The sequence below is a fragment of the Phodopus roborovskii genome, unplaced genomic scaffold, assembly GCF_943737965.1.
Source record: "Phodopus roborovskii unplaced genomic scaffold, PHOROB, whole genome shotgun sequence".
NCBI classification, from domain to species: Eukaryota; Metazoa; Chordata; class Mammalia; order Rodentia; family Cricetidae; genus Phodopus; species Phodopus roborovskii.
The window spans coordinates 1176923-1188461 of record NW_026126627.1 but is presented as its reverse complement, the minus strand read 5'-3'; the positions used below and the strand labels follow the sequence as shown (position 1 = coordinate 1188461).

The window sequence follows — 11539 nt, the reverse complement described above, 5'->3', positions numbered from 1 at the left end:
CACTCCTTCTTATGAGAAACTTTCAAGAAACAGAATCACATCAACTCGAAACAAGATGACAGTGAACTAAGCAAACATACACACATTTTCCCAAGTGTTTCCAATCCTTCACTGCAACTTATTTCTTCTCAGAGCTGAACTTAAGTTTGAGAAGAAGAGAAAAAAAAAAAAAACCATACATTTGTGGCTGCCGCAATGCAAGAGAACAAAATGGCTGGAGTGCTTTTGTCCCCACGTGCACAAGCTGGGCTGAGTCACATTCATAGCTGTGGCAGTTGAAGCCCTGTAATAGTCACTGTAAATCCTTCCTGAAAATGGCTTTGCACTCTTTAGACAAAACTGCTTAAATCTAGTGACACAGCTGGCTTTATGAACTAAAATCCAATTGAGTCCTGTCAACTCTACTTACTACACATGTGCTGTAAGCAGTTTAATTGAGACAACGGCAATGCATACTTTTGACAAAGAATATAATTTTCCTATTATACAGCAATAAATACAACCCTTAATGTTCATACTCCATTTTTTATTAGATTTTTCTTTCCTGGTAGACAGCACACTTGGGAATAAAACTGTACCAGGCATAAAGTTTCTACCACAGGGACATTTTATATTGAGAATCCAATATAAATATTTCTAGTCAGACATTTCAATGGCTACAGATATTTGGTTGCTTGATTTATATGCATAGAAAGAAACAGTTGTCAAAACTGTAGGAGTGGTCCTTAACAAGTACTGGCAGAGGACTAGCCAGTTTTCCTTTAAAACACTACTGCCTACTTACTGGCCTGGAATCCAGCTCACCCTACATGATATTCTGATTTCAAAGACATCACGAATATTCTGCTTAATCTTTCATTACTATATTTTCAGCCTTCCAGTTGAGTTAGGGACCTTATTACCAGAAATCATTTTAGCACTGTTAAGGGTAGATTATATATCATAATGATTTTCAGATCTCTTTATAAAAAAGGTTTCTGGACTCTGAACAGCACATGCATACTTGGGAACAAAACAGGGAGATGGCCGTTCACACACAAAACTTCCTTCTGGTCCTCAATGCCTTTGAATAAATACAAATATTAAAAGGGGGGCACACTATGATTTAAAAAACAACAATAGTCTCTTCCATATCCCAAAACAATGTGAGTGTACAGGAAGTTCTCCCCAGGGCTGACAGTCAGTCATCTGTCTTCCGGGCCAGTCTACAGAAAGTCCAGTTGTGCTCTACCGTGTTCTCGTTGGCTCGCTCACTCATGTGATGCACCCGAGTGTTGCGGATTGTGAAACCTTGCTTTGTAATGTATTCCATCAGGTGGACCCGGAGAGAGACTTCCTGGTGATAATCACATGGTCCAAAGGTGAAGGAAACCTGGCAGTCTCTGGTGTCCATCATGTGCTTATTCCACTTGGTGAAATAATTTGAGATGCCTTCTAGTAAAGAATGGACCTTGGTGGTGATGGTTAATTGGGTTATGATGACAGCCACAGGATTGGAATATTTAGAAAGCTTCCGAGTACTAGACAGCTCTACAACTTCTTCAAAAGTATCCATAGGATACAAAGGCTTAGGGTCATTGAGACACTGAATCAAGGGTTCAATCTGGTAAAAATCAGCTTCTTTCCGAAGCAGATCAAATTCCTTAAAATCCAGGGGAAGGGTCAATTCTGAAGTTCGTAAGAAGTTGAGGACATATCGGAAAAGAGGTCCATCTCGATCAATGAAGTAATTGCCTTGAGGGTCTCTGGCTGTGGGGAAGTCCCCCCCAAACATAGCTCCAAGCATGGAATCTGGATAACGTGTCAATGTGGTAAGGGATGTAGTGTACAAGTGTCCACCTACATTCAACGTGACTGGGTCAGTCATCTGAAATTTTTAAAAAATCAGTTATCAGAAACCTTAAAGTCTTAACTTCAACAAATTAAGAAAATCAACACCAATAAGCAAGGGTAAGACCCCTTCAAGCTATAATACATTTGGCAGAACTAAGGTGCAAAATGGCTTTACTTTCAATAATAAAACTCACCCAGGAGAAAGGCTTCAAGATTTGCTTTCTTTCTTTCTTTCTTTTTTTTTTTTTAAAGATTTATTTATTATGTATAGAATGTCCTGCCTGCATGCCAGAAGAGGGTACCAGATCTCATTACATATAGCTGTGAGCCACCACATTGCTGGGAATTGAACTCAGGACCTCTGGAAGAGCAGTGGGTGCTCTTAACCACTGAGCCATCTTTCAAATCAAATAAATCCAATCTTTAAAAGTGACTCTACTTCTGCCAGGTGTGATCTTTAGTGTCATACAGTCAAACCAAGAAATCTGAAGAGGGTTTCAGTGAGAGAGATCTTCCTGCCTCTTCCTCCCTAATGGGAATAAAGGTGTATGCCACTACACTTGACAAGACCTTCAGATTTTTATATTTAACAGAAGCTAGAATAAAAATAACCTGGTAATGTAGAACAATTAACTTTGAGATTTTTGGTTTTAATATTTTTTTTCCTCAAATGTGTCATGAAATGATGAAATGCAATTTTTTTTGAGACAAACTTTCATATAACTTATGCTGGCCTCATACTTACTGTGTAGCTAAGGATGGTCTAGAACTCCTGATCCTCCTGCCTCTGCCCTAGTGTTAAGATCACACACAGGTTGCACCATCACACCCAGCTTCGAAACATATATAATGAGTGTAAGTGTTTTGCCTGCTTGTATGTATGTGTACCTCATGCAGGTCAAGGGAATGGATGGGTCTAGGAATTGGAGTTACCGATGGTTGTGAGCCACAGGCTAGATGCTGGATACCAGACCCAGGTCCTCTGCAAGAGCATAAGTGCTCTTAACTGCTGAGCCATCTCTCCAGCCCCAAAATGTATCTTAAAGACAAAAAAAATTGTTTAGAATCAATCTTAGTAATTCTTTTCATGGAAGCAATGATTTCTTTTTCTTTTTCCCTTGATATCTCTCTCTCTCCCTCTCTCTCCCTCTCTTTTTAAACAGGGTTTCTCTGTGTAGCCTTGGCTGTTCTAGAACTCTGTCTACCAGGCTGGCTTTGAACTCAGAGATCCTTCTGCCTATGCCTCCCGACTGCTGAAATAAAAGGTGGGTACCACCACTACCCGGCAATTTCTTTTCCTTTTATGGTTTTTGTGTTGTTCAGACAGCATCTTACTATGTAGATAAAACAGGCCTCAAACCCACAACCCTCAGCACTCCCAGGTGCTGACATTACAGGCCTGTGCCACCATGCCAGGAAATAAGTTCCCAACACTAAATGAAAATACATAAGCTTTAGTACACACAAACTAACCTACATTCTATCTCCAAGCTACCACATACCCAAGGGTTGGTAGCAGCTTCAAAATGTCATAATCTGATTGTTCATACACTTTTGTAACACTATTGTTGCAATCTGACCTTTAATTCTCAGAAGGGAGTTTCTCAAAATAACATACCTTTACCTTTAGAAATTCTATTTAAGGAAAAAAAAAAAAAAATCAAAGCCAGTCTTTGGGTTCTAAGAAAGCAAAATCTTTCTTCCAAAATGAAGAAAGTGGGGAGGCATGGACACGTATGAAACCCCAAGTGAGAAGCCCCTTCCGCCCATTAATCCCTGTACTACAACAGAGCACTTTCTAGTCCATTCTCCCCAGGCCCTTTAGACATCCATTCTATGAACAGAGAATTTAAAAGTAACATACACCAAAGATCAAAGCATAATGGTCTATCTGATGTCAGTGGCTATAAGTAGGTCATAAATAGGCAGAGAGATGTCAGGAGTTAAAAGCAATGTACTATTGCAATGGACCTGAGTTTCATTTCCAGCACCCATGTCTGAGTGGCTCATAGCAGCTCCAGGGATCATATGCCCTCTTCTGGCCTCCAAGAACACTGCACTCATTGCTTCATCCCACACACAATAAAAATAAAGAAACAAGTTATTTGGGGACTTTTTCGTTGAGTCTTTTTTTTTTTCCTTCGAGGCAGGGTTTCTCTGTGTAGCTTTGGAGCCTGTCCTGGAACTCGCTCTGCAGACCAAGCTGGACTCAAACTCACAGAGATCCGCCTGCCTCTGCCTCCCCAGTACTGGGATTAAAGGCATGCTCCACCACTGCCAGCAAGTCTTTCACTAAAATGACAAACCAAATAAAATGCCCACTCCAAATACATCTACACAAATTAGATGGAGCTGCACAAATTCATAGTTTTCATCCTTGGAAGATATGCCTATAAATGTGCAGAGAAAGACATCATTATGTGTTAGCCTTCAAAGTGCAGGAAGAACCACTCACCATATAACCCCAGCCTCCATTATCCATCTGCTCCAGCACTGGTCTTCAGGAGCCAGGAGCTAGCAAGACTCTGAAAGAAGAAAAACAAACAATAACCATGGAGAATAAAGGCTATTCTGCCCAACGTGGTAGATCAAATCTCACAGACTGTTCACATATGGTCAGCTAGCACCTACATCAGGGCAAAGATGTGGGAAGAAAGCCAGGCCACACTGTGTTCTTACCCCTGGAGCCCACTGAGCACAAAGAAATAGTCTATATTTGGAGAAAGAGGAAAGGACCATTCTGAGTGCATCACTCTGGACTGGCAAGATGTCCCAGCAGGTAAAGCTGCTTACCGGAAAACCTGAGTTTGATCCCCGGGATCCTCATGGTGGAAAGAGAAAAGTCCACACACACAGTCACATGTACCACACCACATAGAATAAAAAGTCTGACAAATGATGCCATTGTTCTCTGAAAATGTAACACTATGTATTTCCAGAGAACGTTATGATTCAGTCTTCAACCTTACATTGATTCAGACCTCTAAGATGCTCTACATCAAAAGTCATTTTAGGGAAAAGAGGGAAATTTCTTTGGGTCAGCAAACAGGCCACTTGTGTAAACTAAGCATCTCAGAAAGCACTTGATACCATGAGCTTCAAAAGTAATGGTTACTTCCCAAGAGAACACCAGAATATTATTATCTTATAATGTAAAAAGAACAACTCAGGCTTTTTGTTGTTGTTGTTGTTTGGCACATTAATCAAAACAACCAGAAACAGATTTAAGCTGTTAAGGCACAATTTGGTATAAAAAGAACCTTACAGACCCGACTGAGGGTCATTTGGCCACACCATGGAGAGCCAGTCTTAGGCCACAAGCGAAGGCCCATGTACTAATGATGCTGGTTTCAGTATGCATTTATCCCCAACTCAAGGGCATGCCACAGTTCCCCAGCTACTGAACTGCCTTCATCAGCTCCCTCGTACACTCTGTTCACCAAATCAACCTACAGAGCACACTGTACAGCAAATTTCAAAACTGCTAGCAAAGACGCCAAGAAACACGGGCCTATCATACCAGTTCTTTCACCCAGGAAAAGCACCAGCTTTGTATGTGTCTTTGAAGATCCATTTTCCCCCACTTTTAGCAGAATGTGGTCCCCATTTTCAGAACAAGAACAAGCCCTGGCTACAGAAGATCACAAAGGCTCTTTCTCAAAAGGTCACTCAGGCATGTAGAGAACATTTGCATAGCACAGCAGGGGCTGAAATCAGGGCCTGCAGCAGCTATTTTCTCTACCTTTCTTTACAAATTCTTCAGAGCAAACAAGCTAAAATGTGGAGATGTGTCAGCTCGCATCCTTTACTCACAGCAGCTAGGTTCTGACTGACAGCCAGGCCTCCATGTACTACAGTGAGATGAAAGAAATGCAAAACCAGAGCTGCTTTACCTTTTCATTCTCTGACTTACTCCACAAACCCCATCTGACCGATGGAAATGGAAGTTTTGGTTTCGTTACTGATGACAACAAATCAATGATGGAGTGAGTTAAAAGGCATTTCCCGAAACTCAAAGCATTCTTTCCCCCACTACTGCCTCAACAAGCATTCAAACAAATTTATTTTAGGTCCGCTATCATGGGGCGAGGGTGCCCATGTGAAATACAGACACACAGGAATAAGAAAGCATAACCCTGACCTCCTGCACTTTCATGCAACAGCTGAAACCCACAATGTTACTCCAAACTGCTATGTAATAGGATGGACTGGTGGGGTCCTCAGGAGAAAGAGACCTAGACTTCATAAAAGAGCTCACTCAGAGGAAGGAACACTGAAAGAAATAGAAGGGATTCTAGAGTCAAGCAGGTGTAACCGTCTTTCTGCTGGTGAGTACACCCATCCAGTTATAAAACAAAGAGGCAGGGACACCTGAACTAGCTTGTGTTTTCTGACTCCTAGTCTAGAGTTTTCCAAAAGCCCCTTCTATAGTAGAAATTCAAAGAACAAAATCCAAAAAACCCAAGAAATTGAAAAGCATCAACTTCATACCCCCTATAGCCAACTATTAACACCATCTACCTGGCACTTTATTTACAATTTTACAAAAACTTAGGCTAACTAGTCATAATGAGTCTGAAAAAATTTCCACTTCTAAATTAAATGGCAAGAACATACTCATTAGTGTGACTAATGGCTGCTGTCCATCTTAAGCAAGGGAAGAATGCCGGTTCATGCACAATCGAGTGGCTAGTGAAGAATGGAGCCCAAAACATAAGAAAATTATCAGACAGCGATGCCACCGCTGCTACACCAGGACTAACCTTTCATATGTATATCTCCACTTTTAAATCAAAACAAGATAACTTCTTGTGCAAGCATTATAAAACAAAACAGCAATAAATAAATACATAAATAAGATGCTTCTGAATCTCTTCCACAGCAAAAGCCAAGGTCTGGCTACAAACACTTAACAGACCTCAAGCTAAATAATCAAGGAAAGCAGTCATGGGAATGTACACTACCTTCCTTCCTTCTTTCCCTCCTCCCTTCATTCACTCCTCCCTGCCTTCTTTTCCCCTTTCCTTTCTTTCTCCTTCCCTTCCTTCCTTCCCTCCCTCCCTTTCTTTGTGTGTTGGGGCTGGAGGCAGGGGCACTCATGCTATGATGTCTTTTACTATAAGCTAGCTCCGTGATTCAAGCCTAGGCTCACACAGCCTTACACTTGTATGTACGATACAGCAAAATAAAATGAGACAGTCACTACTAGTCACTTCCAATATAACTAAGATACCTAAAAAATAATAATAAATCCTTCAGTAATAAACTCAAAAAGCAAGAAGAAAGTCTTGATTCATTTAACATTGATCTCCATACCTTTCTTGTAAACATCTGCAGTGGAGCATCTCTACAAAAATCTAGAGACAGGGAGCTGGGCAAGACTCTTGCTTACCCAACAGCCAGGTTCTGAACTGTCAGAGACATCTCAGACATGGATACAATAAAACAACCCAAACCCAAATGACCTTCCGGAACAGCTTCAGTCCATCCCACTGAACCCTTTCCAGGGTGCTAACAATTCATTTCCTTTTCATCTTCTCTCCCATCCGGCATAGTCTCTAGTGGGGACTTAATGAGAAGTTTAAATAACCACAGGCCAGGCAAAAGAAGGCCTTCAAGTGGGCATCAAACAGGCCTGTTTTACTTGAGGGGAACATCAAGAAATAACTTTTTCATAAAATCCGTTAGACATTCCTCATAACATTGCTTTAAAGGTATTTCCTTCACTAAATAAAGATCATTCTTAGGGCAGTGACTACAACCAAATAATTATAAAGGTCAAAGAAAGGTTTTTTGACTTTGTAAAATCAGTTCACCTGAAAATATCTTACCCTTGATACAAATAAAATTCATGGCCCAAAGACTATAAGGCGACCCTGAAGCCCCCTATACTTAGGCTTCAAAAGTTATTGGATAAACTCTGGTAGCATGCTCACAGGTAGTTAAAAAAAATATATCCTGAAGAATTTCTAGAAGCCTGAAAGACATTATGAACTGACTGCCCCAGTGAATCTGAAGAATGCACGAGTCACTAAGTTAACAACTTAAAGCATTTGAGAACTCCAGTGGTCTCCTTCTTACTACAGCTGCCGTTAGGGGCTATGGTAAATTAACACAAATATTCTTGACTTACTTCTGCTATAGACTGAGGCTCCCCCAGGGCAAAAGTCCTACTCCCATGCAACAGTCTATGTACTGTAATGCAAACCTCCAAATTTGAAGGACTAATGATACCACTGTAATCACTTCCTTCCCAGTGTTTCTGGGTGGCCCTTTCAAGTGCTTTTCTACTGAGACCTTTGTGCCTGGTATTCCAAAATGAAGACTGAGTAAATTTCCTCCACCTATACTTACCTTCCAAATTGCCTTTGTACTGAGTTTCTCTGTTCTTGAAAACGTGGGAGTTTGAAAGTGAAATACTTTTTTATAGTAGTTGGTTCAGTGCATCTAAGGGAGTCGTCTGAGTTAACATCCACATACAGGCCAGCACAAGTTGCCAAACACACAGGATAATGGGATTATAAAACTAAATTACCAATAACTAAACTAGAGATTTTTTTTTTCTTTTTCTCCTACTCTCTCAACCATGTGGGCTAGAAGGAGCTGAAGGCAAAAAGTAGAAAGTCTTACAATTATGAATTTTCTAAAGTATCAAACCAAAAGAACACAACACTGTCCAGCTAAAGTATTGTCAGAATCCCAAAAAAAAAAAAAAAAAAAAAATCATAAAATCCCACTTCCCCTCAGTTTCCACTAAAATGGGCTATTTTGACCTTCTGCAAAATAAACACAACACAGGTAAAACTGGCTGGCAGGGCAGCAATGACTTTGCGAAGTCATATGCAGCCTCCCAGCAGAGAAGGGCTAACTAGGAGTTAATGAGAGCCTGAGGAAATCGCTCTTTACTCCTGGAAGTGCAAACAAAATCAGAGTATCGAAGTCAGGCACAGTGGGCAAAAGATGAGGTGAAGGTCAGTCTGTGCTCCCAATTGCCCGGGCCCTCCTTTCCCAGGAGGTCCCACAGTGAAAGGAAGAAGTAAAGGTAAAGGTTGTCCCAGCTCTCACAGACACAACAGACACGTGAGCTCTGGTAACTTCTACAAAGCATGACTCAGGGTTGTCTCCAAGATAAGCAGAACACAAGTATATGTGTTCCATTTAAAATAGACCCCAGCTATTAAAATCCAAGATACACCGAGGAATCGTAGGAATAAGACTGCTTTATGTGATACTGCTTCCGCTAAAATGTGCTTTAAGAAAATTTGAACCACAAACCTTACAGATGGCATCTTCTATGGCTATCTTTCTACCTAAGGCATTACAAAAAAACTAAGAATCAGTAAGGGTAACTGGTTTTCAAGGGTGATTCTCCCACCCTACCTACCTGCCTACCTGGACCTTTGCACTTTTGAAAACACTTCTCGGTTTCAGGCCTGTTACGGCTGCATAATTCCCATACTTGAATATTATTTGCAACAGAGAAAAAGATGAGCCTGCCAATGGGGGCGGGGGGGGGGCCTGTACATTGGAGACAGATGCTTGGGATATCCCAAACATTCTTAGCCAAACTAGATCACCCCAGGTCTACTTGTCAGCCAAACACCTTGCATCACCAAATAACTACAACCGGATTTATCAACTTGCTGTGTACTGAACAGAAACATGACAACTTCAGCAGAATATCCAAATAGGATCTCAGTCACGTTTCGTTTCTCCGTCCCACCCCCAGTCAGTCTCCTCTGCCATTGCCCAGCAGGTGCTGCAGGGGCTCCCCACAACCTCGCCATGGATCCCCTCTGACACCCAACACTAAAATGCCGTGACATACCGAAATCCCAGCAGAAAGCTGCAATCCGTGCAGAAAACCCCAAAGGCAGGGCGCTGAACTAGGGCAGTGCCGACTAATACGCCCCACTCCCCAAAAAATAATCCTTTCCGCGCAGAGCTCGGGGGTCCCGGGCCCGGCCGCACTCCCCGGTCTCCCACAAGCCAAGCCCGGCCGGCCACGAGCACCGAGCCCCGAACCCGAGCCGGAGCCCGGAGCCCGCGGCGGCCGCGCGTGCCCGAAGTCCCCCGCCCAGGCCGCGCCGCGGTCTCGTGCCAGCCCCAGGACGCGCGGCCGCCACCCGCCGCCCTCCTCAGCCCGACTTCCCGCAGCCCCAGCCCCACAGGCCCGGCTCCCGCCCCACTCACTGCGCGAGCGCAACGGCGACCCGGCCGGGAGACGCCGGCGGCCCGAGAGCGCGAGCGAGCCTGCGCCCGGCGGCGGCGGCGGCGGCGGCGGCGGCGGGGACGACTGAGCCGGCGCCCGGAGTTGCGGCTCCAGCTGCCCGGCGCGGGCGGCGCCTTCTCAGTAAAGTCGCGGCGCCGAGAGCGCGGACGCCCCCTATCGGCGGCGTGGGGCGGAGGCCGGGGAGCCGGGCGGCCGCGGGCGTTCTGGGCGCTGCCGGGTCGGCGTGGTCAGCAGGGCTCTGCAGCAGTGCCGAAGCCCCTCCCCATCCCCGCCCCGCCCAGGCCCCGCCCCTAACTCCGCCTCCGCGCTCAGGCTGTAGTCCTGGCTGCAGCCGTGGGTCTCTTCTGAGCGAGCGTGCCCTGGCCTTAGTCTGTCCCTGCAGCTGTTTCTCCCCAGCTGTTTTCACTAAGTTGACAGATCTCATCGTGTGCTGGGCTTGGGGAGTACAGCATCCTCCCAGACCCAAGCAAGTCCCGAGACTCAAGAAAGCAGCCAGTAGACAAAACTAGACAAATTCGAATCCTGTTGGGAGGGGCCCAAATTAGGGAAGAACTCTTGCTTTCTTTCAGAGCCTTCCTGGTCTTATATGTTAGGCAGGCCGTTCTGTAAATTAATAGCTGAGAAGGACCACCTGTCTGGCCTTTTGGGAAGTGAAGAACAGCCAGTTGAAGGGCAGAGCTACATCGTCACGTGCAAAGCCTCTAAGGAGCATGGCCTGGATGGGGCAGTCAAGGATACTGTCCCCACTTCAGGAGGGAGGCCAAGGCTGCAGAGCTATTGCACACTGCATAGACAAATTCCAAAAGCCATTCGCTTATAGCTAGCCAGACTGTGATCCACTTCTACTCAGGCCTTAGAAATTTACCTAGGCTGGTAATGGTGGTGCACGCCTTCAGTCCCAGCACTCAAAAGGCAGAGAGACAAGATGGTCTCCTGTGAGTTCTCTGTTAGCCTGGCCAACATAGAAAGGTCCAGGCCAGCCAGACTGCATAATGAAATTTAGTCTCAAAAGAACAAAACAGAAACTCATCTGGTTTATACATCTGCATGTTTGTGAGATGGTTCTGGAATCTAGTTTTTATTAATATGATCTAATATTTGATTTTTCTCCAAAACTTAAATTGATGGGTTAAATAAGTAACATGGACTTCAACATAATGAAGGGCTATGTTGACATATACACTAAGTGAAAATACAAACTAAGTAAGGATACAGGAAAATGCTTCTGCAAATCAGTACACAAAACTATGCATGCAGTGTCCTCACGTTGATTTTTGTTTGTTTGTCTGGGGTGGGGGGTGAGAGGAAGTTGTTTTGTTTGGATTTGGTGTTGTTTTTTGGGGGGATTCCAGTCAATATTTCTCTGTGTAGCACTGGCTGTCCTAGAACTCACTCTGTCTGGCTTTGAACTCAAAAGATCCGCCTGCCTCTGCCTCAAGAGTACTGGGACTAAAGGCATGTGCCACCACCACC

At 44.0% G+C, this 11539-nt stretch overlaps 1 protein-coding gene across 3 annotated transcripts; it reads right to left on the bottom strand.

The window, feature by feature from the left end:
• Positions 1-505: 505 nt before the first annotated feature.
• Kctd6 (potassium channel tetramerization domain containing 6) lies at positions 506-10269 on the bottom strand. 3 transcript variants are annotated; one of them, XM_051206698.1, is made up of 3 exons: positions 10027-10269; positions 4289-4358; positions 506-1867 (listed from the first exon to the last, which is right to left on the bottom strand). In XM_051206698.1, exons 2-3 carry the CDS (start codon positions 4313-4315, stop codon positions 1181-1183), a joined length of 714 nt encoding a protein of 237 aa, XP_051062655.1. In that variant the 5' UTR covers positions 4316-4358; positions 10027-10269; the 3' UTR covers positions 506-1180. The 3 variants fall into 3 exon arrangements, with proteins under 3 accessions (XP_051062655.1, XP_051062656.1, XP_051062657.1); XM_051206699.1 differs by lacking the exon at positions 10027-10269 and adding an exon at positions 9662-9779; XM_051206700.1 differs by lacking the exon at positions 10027-10269 and adding an exon at positions 2767-2872.
• Between the last annotated feature and the right edge of the window lie 1270 nt (positions 10270-11539).